The 18,005-nt window shown below is 44.8% G+C and overlaps 2 protein-coding genes across 2 annotated transcripts in view; one reads left to right on the top strand and one right to left on the bottom strand.

Annotated features, from left to right (window-relative positions):
• LOC141069423 (THAP domain-containing protein 2-like) overlaps positions 1-254 on the bottom strand; it is a 33,168-nt gene extending 32,914 nt beyond the window's left edge. Inside the window, exon 1 of the mRNA XM_073558947.1 lies at positions 44-254. Coding sequence (XP_073415048.1) covers positions 44-114 — 71 coding nt within the window. The 5' untranslated portion in view covers positions 115-254. The remainder of the gene's footprint in view (positions 1-43) is intronic.
• A 2-nt stretch (positions 255-256) lies between these two features.
• The window catches only part of PSPH (phosphoserine phosphatase), a 34,143-nt gene continuing 16,394 nt past the window's right edge, over positions 257-18,005 (top strand). The window contains exons 1-4 of the mRNA XM_073558946.1: positions 257-392; positions 7,919-7,954; positions 8,778-8,933; positions 10,632-10,766. Coding sequence (XP_073415047.1) covers positions 7,938-7,954; positions 8,778-8,933; positions 10,632-10,766 — 308 coding nt within the window. The 5' untranslated portion in view covers positions 257-392; positions 7,919-7,937. The remainder of the gene's footprint in view (positions 393-7,918; positions 7,955-8,777; positions 8,934-10,631; positions 10,767-18,005) is intronic.

The following is an 18,005-nucleotide window of genomic DNA, read 5'->3' as shown; positions in this document are numbered from 1 at the left end:
CGAGCAGTGGGCACAACTTTGTCTGCAGGTCCCTCACACCTACCTATGGAAGGTAACATGGATGTCTCTCCTAGAGTTGTTGGAACACCCAAAGGCAGCGCACGTAGTGGGCATTGCTCTACTACGACAGCTACGTCCACCTCCGTTTCCAACATGGCCGCCGCCGGCTTCACCACATCACGTGATCCGTACCCATGACCCGTGACGTCACTGCTTTTAAGGTAGACCGGGGGAAGGGGGGGTAATTTGATGCCTGAAAGAATTGGGCTGGAGGAGGTTCGCCCCCTACCACAAATGACAGCTGGCTCAGCAGTGCGCCCCGTCCAGCAGTGATCAAAGGTCAGAGGCCGCGCCGAGCAGCAGAGAGGAGACGACCGCCGCAGCCGCTCACAGTAAGTCATTCATTCTATCCATTGGCTGCAGCAGCCGGCTCTGGTGCAGCTCCTGGCTCCGGCGATGTCCTGTGTGCTGATGCAATCGCGAGCGGCGCAGACATCATCTGTCATCGTGCCATCCACTCCCTGTGTCCATGCCCAGACTCTCCCACCACTCACTGCTCCTGTGCTTGCACTTTGCCTCGGGTCAGAGCCATGTGCCAGACTCCGGGGATTTGCAGTATGTTTTTTTTTTTATCTCTGAAAAGAGCCCAACATTTCATTAAATTGCTTCTCTTCCCATCCAGGACTGATGGGAGTGTTGGCGTCTGATGCAAACACCTGTACTCTGGCATCAGCCTGCTCCCCCCAACAACGTAGGGAACACTGAGGCTGAGCCCCCTTATTCCAACAGAAAACATACCGCCAAATCTGCACATAAATAATTCTCCATGGGGCTAATGCCCTGTATGAACCGTCTCCATCTTCTCCATTCTGCCCAAATCAGACTGCACTCAGATGTCATCCGAATGCAGTCTGTTTTCCAGGCACCCATAGAGGTGAATGAGTGAGTGTCTTCCATACTCTGATTCTGTCAGAATCAATCAGTGAAAAAAATCAGTTCTCAGCACTGCCCCAATGAGTAACATTGGTCTGAGTGAGATGGAGCATAAAGGACAGGAATATGCGCATGTCTTCCCGCATCTATGATTGGGCCGTGTTCACATCTTCATGGGGCCTTTGCTACTGACACTGACTATATTTTCCTTCTCAGACAAAAACAAAATGAGTAAATAAATAGCAATAGTGCATGGAAATAATATCCGGTGCTTAGGCCTGTTTCACACATCAGTTTTTTTGGTCAGTTAAAATCCGCAAAAATGGCAGACAACGGATCCGTTCCAGTACTGACCACAACGTTGAGAGAGAAAACGTTTCATTGTCCGTCCTGTCCGCTCAGCAGACGGCAAAATCTTGGCGGATCCGTAAAAAAACGGATCGTACAGATGACCAACCGCTGTTAATACAAGTCAATGGGGGAAAAAACGGATCCGCCAAGAAAAATGGCAGACAACGGATCCGTTCCGGTACTGACCACAACGTTGAGAGAGAAAACGTTTCATTGTCCGTCCTGTCCGCTCAGCAGATGGCAAAATCTTGGCGGATCCGTAAAAAAAACGGATCGAACGGATGACCAACCGCCATTAATACAAGTCAATGGGGGAAAAAACGGATCCGCCAAGAAAAATGGCAGATCTGTTTTTTTTTTTTAAAAAAAAACAGCAGATTTTGACTGATGGGGGAAAAATGGATGTGTGAAACAGGCCTTAGTTAGCAATGCTTTGCTTGGCCCTTATTCACATTTACGTCATTAGACACATGGTAAGGCTTTAATATTAGCGCTTAGGACCGTCCTGAATAGGGTCACCGTGACGCGGTGGGATGGCTTTTACGTTTGAGCAAAATGGTGCTAATGAAGAGCCCGATATTCTCATGCACTCGTGCTGTTTATTTCCTGTTCTTTTTATCTTGGGTTGTCTCTGTTTAGTGGCCAATGTGGATAGTCGGAACGATGCGCAGGTAGCGGTGCTGGCTAGACTGGAGTCAGACCCGGGTACTTAAAGGACATAGTATACCGCCGCATTTGTGAGGGGTCCTTCCAAATATAGGTTTTTATTGTTTTGCACAAAAGTTCACCACAGTGATAATTGAGTGCGGCTGTATACAATATCCTTTTAGTGGCTAGTGTGAACATGCGCCTACACGCTTGCGCTGGTGTGAACATGCGCCTACACGCTTGCGCTGGTGTGAACATGCGCCTACACGCTTGCGCTGGTGTGAACATGCGCCTACACGCTTGCGCTGGTGTGAACATGCGCCTACACGCTTGCGCTGGTGTGAACATGCGCCTACACGCTTGAGCAGGTGTGAACATGCGCCTACACGCTTGCGCAGGTGTGAACATGCGCCTACACGCTTGCGCAGGTGTGAACATGCGCCTACACGCTTGCATTCATACCAGCCTATATTCCATGCCCAGCCCCAATCAGAATAGAATCACCTCAATGGTTTCCTTTTCTGTTTTTTTTTTTTTTTTTTTTTTTTTAAATACTTTCCTTCCCATCAAAGCGATGAGTCCCATAATAAGTACCAGTAAGCGGATTTCTCTAGGCATCTAAACCACAATACAAAGTAACCTTGCAATGGACGTTTGAAATTGCATCATATCTTCTAACGTCCCACCCTTGGTTATGTCTGCCACAGCCACTACCAACGCATGCACATTAACGGAAGGGGCTATCTTTTACTACCTTTTATTACCTTTTTATATTTACATTTCAGTTCATTTTTTTGTTTTTACGCTTTAAATTTCTTAAAAAAAAAACAAAAACAGATTACATTGGTTCCTGTAAAATGAAACAATGAAAACTCATGCATTTAGGCATCAGTAGGACCCCCTAGAAATGAAAAGGGTCTACAGATTAATTCACCTGTTGCTTAGAAAAAGGATGTGTAGATCTAATATATAAAGCACAATGTGTGTGTATGTGTGTATCTGTGTATGTACGGGATTGGCATCTGCATCGTCACAGCTACAGCCACAAAATTTTGCACAGTCACACGTCTGGACCCCGAGAGCGTCATAGGCTATGTTGTGAGGCCAAATTTTAACCCCGTGCGTTCCAATTCACCAAAAAATTTAGCCTATTATTCTTATCATTTCTATGGTGTTATCGTCCTTCTGTAAAGCTGGAAATAACAATTTATTACCGTGCCAACACAGACCACCCTCTGACACAGACTGCAGGGGGAGCCCAGTATCACACAGGATAGGATTAGATACACGGCTCAGCAGTCAGTATCACACAGGATAGGATTAGATACACAGCTCAGCAGTCAGTATCACACAGGAGAGGATTAGATACACAGCTCAGCAGGCAGTATCACAGGATAGGATTAGATACACAGCTCAGCAGTCAGTATCACACAGGATAGCATTTAGATACACAGCTCAGCAGTCCGTATCACACAGGATAGGATTAGATACACAGCTCAGCAGTCAGTATCACACAGGATAGGATTAGATACACGGCTCAGCAGTCAGTATCACACAGGATAGGATTAGATACACGGCTCAGCAGTCAGTAACACACAGGATAGGATTAGATACACAGCTCAGCAGTCAGTATCACACAGGATAAGATTAGATACACAGCTCAGCAGTCAGTATCACACAGGATAGGATTAGATACACGGCTCAGCAGTCAGTAACACACAGAATAAGATTAGATACACAGCTCAGCAGTCAGTATCACACAGGATAGGATTAGATACACAGCTCAGCAGTCAGTATCACACAGGAGAGGATTAGATACACAGCTCAGCAGTCAGTATCACACAGGAGAGGATTAGATACACGGCTCAGCAGTCAATATCACACAGGATAGGATTAGATACACAGCTCAGCAGTCAGTATCACACAGGAGAGGATTAGATACACAGCTCAGCAGTCAGTATCACACAGGAGAGGATTAGATACACGGCTCAGCAGTCAGTATCACACAGAATAGGATTAGATACACAGCTCAGCAGTCAGTATCACACAGGATAGGATTAGATACACGGCTCAGCAGTCAGTATCACACAGGAGAGGATTAGACACACGGCTCAGCAGTCAGTATCACACAGGATAGGATTAGATACATGGCTCAGCAGTCAGTATCACACAGGATAGGATTAGATACACGGCTCAGCAGTCAGTATCACACAGGATAGGATTAGATACACAGCTCAGCACACAGTATCACACAGAATAGGATTAGATGCACGGCTCAGCAGACAGTATCACACAGAATAGGATTAGATACACAGCTCAATAGTGCACACGGTGTTTTCTACTACAGGAGAGGATTAGACATACGGCTCAGCAGTCAGTATCACACAGGATAGGATTAGATACACAGCTCAGCACACAGTATCACACAGAATAGGATTAGATGCACGGCTCAGCAGACAGTATCACACAGAATAGGATTAGATACACGGCTCAGCAGTCAGTATCACACAGGATAGGAATATATACACAGCTCAGCAGTCAGTATCACACAGGATAGGATTAGGTACACGGCTCAGCAGTCAGTATCACACAGGATAGGATTAGGTACACGGCTCAGCAGTCAGTATCACACAGGATAGGATTAGGTACACGGCTCAGCAGTCAGTATCACACAGGATAGGATTAGGTACACGGCTCAGCAGTCAGTATCACACAGGATAGGATTAGGTACACGGCTCAGCAGTCAGTATCACACAGGATAGGAATAGATACACGGCTCAGCAGTCAGTATCACACAGGATAGGATTAGATACACGGCTGAGCAGTCAATAACACACTTGATAGGATTAGGTACACGGCTCAGCAGGCAGTCAGTATCCCTCAGGATAGGGTTAGATACACGGCTCAGCAGTCAGTATCACACAGGATAGGATTAGATACACAGCTGAGCTGTCAATAACACATATGATAGGATTAGGTACACGGCTCAGCAGGCAGTCAGTATCACACAGGATAGGGTTAGATACACGGCTCAGCAGTCAGTATCACACAGGAGAGGATTAGATACACGGCTGAGCAGTCAGTAACACACGATAGGATTAGATACAGAGCTCAGCAGAAAGTATCACACAGGAGAGGATTAGGTACACAGCTCAGCAGACATTATCACACAGGATAGGGTTAGATACACAGCTCAGAAACAGGATGTGCCGAAGGAGAGGACATTTTCATTCCAAGAATTCCACTCATTCCATTTGATTTGTTTTTTGATTTGAAACACCTCCAGTTTCCAGTTCAACTGCTATTTGCAATGTCCATTAACAATGCTCAGGGACAGTCCTTGAAAGTAGTAGGGATCGAGTTGCAATCTCCATGCTTTTCTCATGGTCAGCTTTACGTGGTCTGTTCAAGAGTTGGAACTGCCAAAAATCTGTTCATCTTTGCACCGAAAGGAAAAAACAAAAATCTTGAATGAGTTGAAGATAAAATACTATTAATACTTGAGTAATCGTTTAGTTAATTTGTGTTGCAAATCTGTAGTGTTGAATATATGATGTTGAAATGTTTTTATGTGCAATATAATCATTATAATTTGTCATAACTAACCACAGTTGGTTACTATGCCCAGGCAACGCCGGGCTCTTCAGCTAGTGTGTGTGTGTGTGTGTGTGTGTGTGTGTGTGTGTGTGTGTGTGTGTGTGTGTGTGTGTGTGTGTGTGTGTGTGTGTAAATAATTTTTTTTTTTTAATTTTTTTTTTTTTACATGAGAAGTGCTGTTTTTATTTTTCTGTCTGTAAATTTGACTCCCTTACATGTGCTGATGATCTGGAGAACCCAACCAGTTGCTCACAAACCGCTCCGAGACACTCACAGCTCAACAGGCAGGAGCGCTGAGCCCCTACTTGTGCCCACACAGAATGGTATATGGACTCGATAAAAAGTCCATGCGTCTGTACACAGTGTCAGGATAAAGCAAGTATACTTTAAGATTTATTAAAAATAAACATACTGCAAATAAGAAAAAAAAAGTCAGCTCCTTTACACTTTAGGCTGGGCCTACATGGTGACTTTGGCCCCAATAACTGTAGTGCAGGCAGTTTACTAGGTGTCGCTGCTTCATTGCAGTGCAATATAACGGAATGGGGTCTCTTTATGACCCCGAGGGTAAAGCTACCACAACAAGATGCAAGATATCGGACATGGTTGCAGTCCCCTCAGGGTCGCCCGATCCCATATTGTGCTGCCATGTAGCAGCGACACCTAGCGACCCTTGCTTGCAAAACAGATGTCGCTGCCAATATTGCCGCCTAGCCCCAAGCTTATCCGGACAAATGTCGCTGTATCTGTACAGTATAAATAATGGAGTGGCTGTAGCTTTGTTCTGCTGATCATGGGATCCTGGAGGGGTCCCACTGATCACATTGATGCCCCAAGTGTTTTCCACAATATGTCTTTGAAGAAGGAGGTTGTGTAGAGATATATACCTGTAAATAAAGCTACAATACCCCAGCATTATGTTAATAGAGCACGGCAACCCCTCGGGGGGCTACAGCTCAGCTCCACAACATTGGATGAAATGGCCCCCGATAGCAAGAGCTCAGAAAGCGAGGCATATCACGTGAGCCGTGTATGTCGCCATCTCTCTGGACGTGGACTCTGCACGTGATTGCAGATACATCAGTCCTGGACAGATAAGGAAAGGGGCAGAAAGACTATTTTTGATTGTGGTGGAAAATAATGTAGCAACAGAGTGCAATGTCATAGTGAACATTAACATTTTTTACCTCAGCGTTACATTGCTAATCGTGAGGTGTACATGGCCATACAAGACCGATTTAATTAAATAACTAAAATGAATAACACAGACACAACAATAGTGGATGAAAAATGGCCGTGAGTTTATTTTGGGTTAAATAAATAAATATTAACCAATCCATTCATAAATAAATCCATATTAAATACCCAAAATAATTACACAGAAGAAACAATCCGCCCCTTATCGGGCGATTTTCCCACAAATAAGCCTCACGACATTCGATTCGAACAGTAGGGGAGGGAGGGAGAGGAATCTTCTTTTTCTCCAGAGAAATGCTGTGTGAGGGAAAAAACTGCCAAACAGGGGTTTATATATTATCACCACAGCTGACAAAGCAAAATCAACCAATGAAAATACTCCTGAAATCTGAATCCACCAATCAGGGCCCGTAAAAACGGCGCCAAGAATTCCTCTCAGAAACCTTGCATAAAATCCGATTACCACAACAAAATTATAACTTTATGAGGAGAAAATCTGACTTAAAATAAATAATTGTAATACTCCATCTACGGCCTGTATGGCCATGGGACCCCCCTTTATATTTTATTCTTTATTACGTGGGGGGGCTGACATTCCACGCAATGGTGGACTTTTCACCAGGCTTTCTACATCTCATGAATGTGAGAGAAAATCTGAACAAGTCGTCATTGTGCTCAGTGGATTACTTTACATGGGTATTAAAGGGGAGCAACTGGAGGTCTCGGTCCTTTTGTTATGTATATTTGTGCCATTAATTTTCTTTCCGAGTGCCGTATCCCTGATTTATCAGCTTCGTTATACAACGCGCCCAGAACTCTGACAATCGGAACTAAGCAGCGTCTGCAGTGTGGACAGAACGTCAGACTCTGTGCCAGAAGGTGTCCGGATGATGAGAGGTGTAGTCACACTGCTAAAGGCAATCCTATAAGACGCCTATAGAGACCCTCGTAGGAAAGTGTAGACTAGCTCCAGACCACAATAGAGGTGCTGTGGGATCCAAATAATAGAAATATATATTTTTAAAGCCTATTTCTTTTTTTTTTTTTGCCTATTTTCCCTTTCACCAGTTCTCTTTATCAAATGAAAGCTGGGAATACCCCGAAACAGCGAACACGTTTGTTACATAAGATGAAATGAACATGGCTATTCTTCCACATAAACCAGTATTTCTAAGGACCTTTTCTCTTTCAGGCCCTTCGACCCAAGGTCAATGTGCACACATATCAGGTAAATGCCATGATAAATCCACAGGTTATATCTCAAACACATATAATGTATATTCCATAGATATGTGTGTGTATATTGCATGTAACAATAGGTATAGATGTAAATTCATCTTTCATTTGCTCAGTCAAGTGCATCCTTTCCATTACCTCACAGAACAAAAATCTATAGCAGAGACCTATAGAAAGTGACACGTGCTGCCTGACAATACAGGCTTGGCTAATCTTCCATTTATCAGGCAGGACTTGCCCCTAACATATATATATATATACACAGTGTATATATATTGAAAAAAAGGAAACAGCACAGTACTTGGCTTCGGGTGCCCGGCCCCTGGCAGAAGGTCCCGTTTTCAGCCACAATATCCAATATTCATTCCAAATAAAGGCAGCACTCCATAATAAGTCTTTCAAGTGGTAGTGAGTTTATTCAGCCCACATATCAAGGCAACGTTTCAGCTCAACTGAGCTTGAGAAGGGCTCAGTTGAGCCGAAACCTTGCCTTGATATGTGGGCTGAATAAACTCACTACCACTTGAAAGACTTACTATGGAGTGCTGCCTTTATTTGGAATATATATATAATCTCTCTCTTCGTGGATTTATGGTGGTCCCTACTACACACTGGTCTTCCAGTAGTATGTGGGTTTAGTATGTGCATTGAGTCCCTCAGGTTCCATAGTAATGCCCGCTCCCCACACCCTACTCCCGGTGTATGCACCTTCCCTGAATTCAGGATTGTTAGTTAGGATTTGCTATTAATGCTTTTATATGATGTGCTTTATTGTGGTTCTTATTAAATCGTTATGTGTCTTGTTCTTCTGACAGAAAGGTGCACCACAGAATGTCCCCTATCTCGCATCTCAAGGAAATCCTCCGCAGGGCAGACGCCGTTTGCTTTGATGTGGATAGTACGGTTATAAAAGAAGAGGGTATAGATGAACTGGCAAAGTTCTGCGGCGTGGGAGATGCCGTGGCAGAAATGTAAGCGGATATGTAACCCCAGACCATCTGATTTGTGAGTGTTGGGCCCTTAGCTAAGGTCGGCCAATTGTAGAAAGTCTTCGACTGCTGATTTCATTAAAAAATGGCCCCTAGGCTTGGATATGTTTTATGATGACAAGCAAATAGTACATAATGACTGGTGCCCCCTCTCCCTTAGTAGTGCTGCCGCAATGGCGCTCCGCTGAGCACCGCGCCCCTACGTGCTGACTACACTCTCTGAGGCGGCACACTCGCTCCACTCTCCAAAGATTGCAATGGAAAATCAAATAGGTATAGCACTCGGCTAAGGTCTTCTTCCCTTTCATTTGGTGGTCAGTGGGGGTCACTCATTCTCTTCATGCCTATAAACGCTGCTGTCAGTGATTTTCCATCACGACTACCCCAGAATTCTAGTTACTCGAATCGCCCTTTTTCCCCTGAGACCACTGCTTGCCGCACAATAGATGGGGCAGACTGCCAGGAATTCTGCAGATCATGTGAGGGCCGCAGTGGGTGCCATGTGGACATTCCCTTTTCATTTCTCACGGTCCCAAAACAAATTCCAACATTTACCGAATGAAATGACATCTGGGGTTGCCTTGCTGCATTATTTCTAACACTCAGATTACCTGCTGACTGAGCAATGGTGCTCAGGGCCTTAGGAGAAAGCACTCAGCAGATGTATGTATTGTAAACTTTACAGACAAGACGGCGACATAACAGAATAACTAGGCGATTTATTAGAGGAACACTTCACCTTTTTGGAATGCTACATTTTTGCATCATATAATTATCCTTTTAGCGTCTTTTTTTTTTTTTTTTTTTTTTTTTTTACTGTATTCTTTTTTTCCATAGTTAATTTTATTAAGGATGTCCACTTGCTTTTGTTGGAAGTCGTAAACTCACCATTACTCACCCTTCCCCGTTTCTGCTGGTGTTCTCCGTCTTTTTTTTTTTTTTTTTTTTGGGATAGGCTGCAGTGTTGACTTCATGACTACACTACATGTGACTGCTGCAGCCAATCATGGCAGTGATACCAATATAGTCAGCTGAGAATGCTGAGCTTAGTGATTGACTTCAGCGGTAATGTGCATTGTAGACATGACCTCCATACTACAGCCTGTCACCGAAGATGGGGAGCTGTGACAAATAAGCATCACTCGGACAGGGGAGGGTGAGCGATGCTCAGTGCCCTATTTCCAACAGGAGCAAGCTGATGGGCATTAAAAACTGAAAGATGGAGAACACTTTTAAAGCGAATCTGCCACCTGGACGACTGTGTATTTCCCTTTTAGAGGAAATGATAATAATTCTCTAATCAAATGAATGGAAAGCCATTTAAGAGTAAAACTTTGATAAAGTGAATCTGTCAACTGATTCCTGCTGCCAGAGCTACAGGCATCATGAACAAGAGCTAGGATGCACAATTGCACCCAGATGTGCTTTTCAGTGAAACGCCAGATTAAATATACTTTAAGGTCTGCTCCATAGCGCGAGACCTGTCAGTCACCTGCAGCGGTGCTTTAAGTCAGTCGGAGGCCACAGTGGACTAGTCTTGGCTCTGACTATGGTTCCCGGTCAGATCTGTATAGTCTACTTTCTCTGAAACGTCATAGTGATATATATCTGTAGTGCATGTCTGTTATACGTATATACCTGTTTTTTTTACAATGGTTCTTTGTTGTTCTTTTTGCTTAGGACTCGTAAAGCAATGGGAGGATCTCTGACCTTCAAGGCTGCTCTGACTGAGAGACTTGCACTAATTCGTCCATCACGGGAACAAGTACAAGCTTTGATAACCGAACACCCTCCAAGGCTAACTGAGGGGATAAAGTAAGTTCTCTTTTTGGGCAAGATCAATCTAAGTACACAGGGAGATACAAACAGGTGGGATTATGAAGAGCTTGGTACTGTGAAATAATGGGGTTTTACCAGAAGTGTGTGGTGACTGCTGGGTGAGTGATCGTATCTCATTCTGACATGGAAGCCGTCTAATTCTTGGTGGTCTGCTTTGTCTTGTGTGTATATAAATCATGCTCTGACAGTTACAGTGACTCCTCAGAAGCGAATATGCTTCATGAGATTTTAGTTTCCCCAATAATAAAGAAGTCTTAGGATAAAGATATGCACACAATCACGCAGCAGAAATGTGGAATTCTGGAGAGAAAATCTAGGAAACTGAACGTTGCATAACTTTACTATACAATGACTTACTCCACTCACTATTTTATAAAGTCTCCGCCATTTTTAGTCAACATTGAAAACTGACCCCATAAATGATTGAGAAAATGTGATTTCACTATAGTCAACGAAGGTTTCCCCCCTCAGCTCAGCTTCAGAGAAGGGGTCATTTCTGACATTCAACATGGTGACTGTAATGGGGTCTGTCAGGTTTTCATAATGGTGTCAACATGCTGCACTTGCATGTCCAGTATTTCTGGTGGAATCTGAAGTGAATGTTCGGATGACGTCCACCTAATGTGTATGGCCGGCTTCAGGCCCTACTACTAATCAGTAATACTAAAGGTACTGTCACACTTAGCGATGTACCAGCGATCCCGACCAGCGATATGACGCGGTCAGGATCGCTGGTACATCGCTAAGTGGTCGCTAGTGAGCTGTCACACAGGCAGATCTCACTAGCGACATTGCTGGGGAAGGGGGTCGCTACTTACCTGTCAGACGAGGCGATCCTGCGTCCTCCCGCCCGGCTCCACGCGTCGCTCGTCGTCACAGCAGGAAGCGCCACAGGAAGCTGACGACGAGAAACAGTCCTGAACGTTCTCACGCGATCAGCGATAACCAGCGGGGGAGCCGGTCGTAGGTAAGTATCAGACACAGCGATATCGCTAGCAATATCGCTATAACGTCACTAGTTATAGCGATATTGCTAGCGATATCTCTTAGTGTGACATGCCCTTAAGTTCAAGTAAATACCAGCAACCTTTAGGCTAGGTCTACACAGCAGCCTTGGACACCACAAGCTTACGTGTAGCCTTCTGTCCATATTTATTATTAGATAATGCAAGTATACACAGACATCCCGTTTGAGATGACTAGCCAAACTTTCACTGAAAGTTGTGTTCTCGAAGATGGCCAATATTTCTAATATAGGGTGGAAATGAAAATTTGTCACAGGAAATCCTAATATATGGAAAGTGTTCTGAACGAGGGGGTTTAGGGCTATGTTTACTTTTTTTTTTTTTTTTTTTTTTTTTTTTTAGTTGCAGCCAAAATTGTAGGGTTTGCTGCACTTTTCAGGATCCCAAAGTTCAGCTTTTCTTCCACCTTGCACACACAAACAATACAAGGTGTTAGGCCACCAATGTAAGATATAAAGAAACCCCTATTTTTTGTTTCACATGCGTCTGAAAAAATAGTGACTATTTTGAACAAAAAAGCTGGATTCATGTATAAAGCTCAGCCGTAAACTAATGTTATATGAGTTCATGAAAAAATACACAATCGCAAACATAAAAACAGCAGGGGGAAGTTGAATTGGTTGGGTATTGTTTACTTAACACATTGGTAGGGCATTGAATTGGTTGGACATTGTTTACTTCAACACTTATCACAAATTTAAAAAATGCTTTGTGTCAGGAGAAACAAATGGATTGCTTTATACACCCAAAGTGCAAATAACATTACAATAATAAAAAAAAAAATGCTGACATCCGTGTTCATGTGAGGAGACCAAGACATTATGGTTTAATCTTGGGAAAATCACAAAATAAATGGGCTTCACATCATGCTGAACCTACGCTTTTTTTTTTTTTTTTTTCCTCACCAAAAACGCTACAAAAACTGTATGATAGCAGCAGGACTAATGCCGGGCAGATCGACGCAACCAATATACGGTGGTTATATTTGAACCTGCAGTTGCCAATTGACAGTTCGGGGGATAGAGTTATCCTCAGACGCTGCCAAAGCTCTTGACAGTGTAGATTGAAACTTTTTGTGGATAATTTTACAGGAATAGGGTCAAACTTTATAGATTGGGTACAAATCTTAAGGGCCTGTCACACTAAGTGATATCGCTATACTGTCACTGGTTTTGTGACGCAGCAGCGATATTGCTAGCGATATCGCTATGTGTGATACTTACCTCCGACCGGCTCCCCCGCTGGTTATCGCTGATCGCGTGAGAACGGCCTTGGCCTTTTCTCGTCGTCGGCTTCCTGCTGTGGCGACAAGCGACGCTTGGACGCGGGTGGGAGGACGTCTTCATCGCCGCGTCTGACAGGTAAATAGCGACCGCTGCTATGTCGCTGGTGAGATCTGCCTGTTTGGCAGCTCACTAGCGACCACTTAGCGATGCACCAGCGATCCTGACCGGGTCATATCGTTGTCGGGATCGCTGGTGCATCGCTAAGTGTGACAGTACCTTTATACTCCAACCTATGGCTCGGAAAAGGGTGAATGGATCCTTGTCGAAATCTTTTGCTCTGGGAAGAAGTATAATATATAAGGTTGCCCTTTATCACCTTTGCTCTTTGCGTTGGTTATTGAACCCTTGGCAATTCTGATAAGGAAGCATTCTGGGATAGAGGAGCTTAGCAGAAAAGGGCTGGAAGATATAATTGTGTCATACGCAAACAACATTTTGCTTTGCTTAGCAAATGCCTCTAAATCTTTACTCTCGGCAATGGAAGTGATCCAGTCTTTTGTAACTTGTTCTTTTCTTGTTATTAATTGGTACAAGTCAGTACTGATGGCTCTGGATGGGAGTGGGGATCCAGTGGACATTTTGAGTGACTTAGGTCTACAGCAGGTAACAAGATTTAAATACCTGGGAGTTGAGGTCTCCTTCAAACCATTACATGCTGAAAAACTAAATTTAACTCCACCGCCAAGTTTTTACAAAAAAGGGACACATAATCTAAGCTTCCTTTTATCAGTCATGGGAAGAGCTAATTTAATTAAAATGCTATGGATGCCTCAGCTACTATAGCTTCTTCACTATTAATGGTATATTCAGATCATTGCTGTGGAAAGGGGGGCAGCCCTTATTAAACTGGAAACTTTACAGAGGGAAAAGTCAGAGGGAGGGTTGGCAGTACCCAATCCTTTGGTACACTTAGCTGCTGAGGCTCAACACTATAGGGGATGGGAGGGAATCGGCAAAAAATGTCTAAATCTTCTTTTGCAGCAGGTGGTAGATAGCCGTTCATTGTTTGAAACCCTGGAGAGTAATGCATTTAAATCTTCTTTGAAAAAAGTACCCACACTATTATTCTTGCTTAATATATGGTGGAAGATAAGAGAACTGCTGCAAATAGAGGAATGTTCACAATTCCTTGGTTTGTCAATCTGAAAATCTTTGACAGGGGGAAGGAGAAGGGAGTGAGACGGGTAGCTCAGTTAGATGGCTTCAGACATGGTGTTTAAGGCCTTCACACAATTACAGAGACAGTTTGATATCAGCTCAAAGGACTTTTACAAATACCTCCAGCTACGTCATGCCTTTAGTGCTGATTTCACGAAAACCGGCTAAACATTATATGAACAAAATACTGTTATACAGTTAATTAGTAAACGTAAAAATACATCTTTAGTAATATCGCTATTATATAGATCCTTGTTAACAATGACACAAAGTAAATATCCAGAACATAGTAAGGAGATGTGGGAAGCTGAGATTGTCCTTCTTTTTTGGGACCAATGTGTAGGTAAACAGCAGGTTCGCAGGATGCAGTGACGAGACGCGAGACTGAATTGAACTTTGGCTATAGAACTTTTATGAATTTAAGCCGCTAGGGCTATACTAAGCAACCAAAAATTAATAACCGCTATTGTCCTCGCAGGGACTCTGCACAAACAAACATTTTAAAAGTGAACACGACTAATCCGGCAAGGGACGGTTACTATAGGGCCGCGATATGGCTGACTACGGGTCCTTATTTCTTAGTGTCACTTTTCCGTCCTGACGTCCCTCGGCGTCTCTGATGAGGCTGCGTTGGCGTCGCAGCCGCTGGGCCCAGCTGCAGAGGATCTGTTGAAGTCTTCAGGCGCCCAGGAGGAGATGGGGCACAACAGGCCCTGAGAAAGTCCTTTGATGAGGTGACCCCCTGTAGAAACAGCGGGGTTCTGATCGTAAGCAAGTTCAAAGAGACTCCAGTCGGGGGGCGTGGCTATGCCGTGACCGGGAGAAGACGCTGGTGCAGAGAGCTCCTCATAATCCTGTCGGATCCTGATCGTGGACCCCTTCCTGACAGCATACCTGCGGCTGGCTGGACCCCCTTTGGATGCCGGGACCCCTGGGCACTCTGTGGCAATTCGGGAGAGAGGGCTTCTGAGGGGGGGCGGCAGAGGAGATAGACACAGGCGGCTGGCTCCCCACGAGTCGGCGGCCATCTTGGGCGCGCAGCTCAGCTGCTGAGAGCTGCAGCGCTGACTCCCATTGCTGCACCGCCGCCGGGCAGTGAAGACAACCGGCTGGCAATCTGAGGGGTGAGTGCCCTGGAAAACGGGCCCCACGTGATATCCCTCTTCATTTACTGGCTCACTGTGCCGATCGGCGCCATTATTAGGGGAGGCTCTGTGTGCACCCCCCCACTGCAGCTGCCTCTGTGGGGGTTCCTCCTCCCTCCCCGGGTCATTAAAATCTGGACAGTGCCTGGCTATCGTCCTTGTGATCCCTCGGGCGTCCCTCGGTGCCAATTCATAATTAACTGTTGCTAGCCCCGCTACAATTCCCATCTGTAGAGGGCAATACCTGGATTACAAGTTTTATTTGTCCCGTTAAACCTCACTGAAGACAATCACGAGCCGACTTAAAGGGGCGGGAGCGGCGGAAAAGCTGAGGGAATTTGCTAGAGTTGACCCCGCTGAAAGTGCGCGACATAATAGGAGCAGATCCTCTCAAGCTCAGAGCAAAAATCGCCATTCTGGGGGTGAGGAGGAGGAGGCGGAACAGGGGGAATTGACCCTTAAGCAAGTGACGGAGCAGTTGATGCAGGCTATCTCGTTAACCAGGACATCCCTGACAGAGAGAATTGAGGATGTCTATACGGTGGTGGGAAGACTCCGTCAGGATATGCAGGCTATGAGGGGACGCATTACGGAGGTGGAGACAAGGGTGTCCAAGGTGGAAGATGCCATTACACCCATGGAGGCTAAATTAGCGAAGGTGGCGGGCTCCATGAATGCTTGGAAGCAGAAGGTGGATGATTTGGAAAATAGAATGCACCGGAATAATATCCGTATTGTTGGACTGCCTGAGCGCTCGGAAGGTCAGCATCCTGAGCAGTTTCTGGAGGATTGGCTTAAGGCCTCATTGGGGACGAATTCTCCTCAATGTTCGCTGTTGAAAGAGCTCACAGGGTCCCCTCAAGACCCCTGCCTCCGGGGGCCCCACCTCGGCCGTTCCTGGCACGCCTGCTCAATTGCAAGGACAGAGATACCATTCTACGTCTCGCACGCTTGAAAAGTCCTATCAAGCTCAACAATGCCGTCGTTTCCATCTTTCCGGATTTCTCCATGGAACTGCAGAAGCAACGGGCAAAATTCTTCGAGGTCAAGAAGCGACTTAGAGATAGGAACATTGTTTATTCGATGATCTATCCGGCCCGGCTCCGGATTGTCCATGAAGGTTCCTCCGTATTTTTTACAGATCCAGCGGAGGCGACTGAGTGGCTATTGTCTCATAAGGGATCCCCTGCGAAAGATTCCTAATGTGGCGGCTGTTACCTTGAATCCTCTCAGTCAACGGTCTAATTGGAGCTCTCTCGGCGAGTTCCCAGATGCCAGCTTTACCGGACGCTGAATACAGTGATGGTATCCCCTTGTTTATCTTTTGATGAGGGCGTAAGACTGTACGCCTATGTTATTAGGTTCCTGTTTTGCTTTTTCTTTCTTAAAAGTTTTACTTTTTATAATTATATACATGTAGGCCGCAGCCGACGCCAAATTCTGCTATCTGTGTGGATTCTCCGTACCTGATTCAGGCATCATCATGCATTATATCCAGACGGACGGGAATGGGTTCTGAGCTGATTTGTTACAGGAAAGATGTATATCTTTGTACAGTGTTAGCCAGTAGATAGAAAAATATTCAGGATTGAGAGTCCTCAGTAGTTGATACCTTTTAATGGCTTTTCAGTTAGCCATTAAAAGGTATCAACTACTGAGGACTCTCAATCCTGAGCTGATTTGTATGACCTGGAATATAAGAGGCATAAAAACCCCTCGGAAAAAAATTAAAGTGTTCTCACAAATTAGACATTACCGTCCTCACGTTGTGGCTCTGGTGGAAACACATTTGACCAGAGATACGGTTCGATGGGTACAGAAACTGTGGGTGCAATGGTTTATGCATGCTTTTCATACCAGCTACTCAAGGGGAGTTTCACTGTTAATTCATAAGGATGTTCGGTGGGAGGTTAGGGAGGCCCGGAAAGACCCTGAGGGACGACTTGTGTTTGTGCACGCACTGATTAATTCTCAGAAATATGTCATCCTTTGTATTTATAATCCCCCTCCAGCCTAAATATCAATTATTCGGAAGGCATTGAGCTTTGCTTTGAATTACCCAGACGCACATGTCATCTGTATGGGAGATTTCAATTTAGTCATGAACAGCCATTTGGATAAATTGAGACTGGGTGATGGAATACATGGTGGGGTTTCCCCTCCGGGTACATCCCAACTTTCACGATTCATGGCGGGTAGCGGGTGGTTGGAACTATGGAGGGTGCGCCATCCAGAGACAAGGGAGTATACTTGTCATTCCTCCACTAAGCGCTTTGTCTCGTATAGACTACATTTTTGGGTCTAGCGGTCTGGCGGCGTGGGTGGATGATATCAAACATGGAAGTAGGGGGATTTCGGATCATAGTCCAGTTATTCTCAAGCTTAAATTTGGGCCCTTGACTAATAGGATAACATGGAGGTTGAACCCCTTTTGGCTGAAGTTGATAGCATCCCCTGATAGAGCGATAGATCAATTACATTGTTTCGTCTCATCCCATCCCGAACCCCGAAATATTAATGTATTCTGGGATGCTCTTAAAGCTTATTTACGGGGTTGTTTATCCTCTACAATTTCTCATATTAAGCGAGTGACATCGAAAG

The sequence above is a fragment of the Dendrobates tinctorius genome, unplaced genomic scaffold (assembly GCF_039654945.1).
Source record: "Dendrobates tinctorius isolate UK_male_01 unplaced genomic scaffold, ASM3965494v1 ptg000263l, whole genome shotgun sequence".
Classification (NCBI taxonomy): Eukaryota; Metazoa; Chordata; class Amphibia; order Anura; family Dendrobatidae; genus Dendrobates; species Dendrobates tinctorius.
The sequence above is the reverse complement of the archived record's forward strand: the minus strand, read 5'-3'. Positions and strand labels throughout refer to the sequence as shown.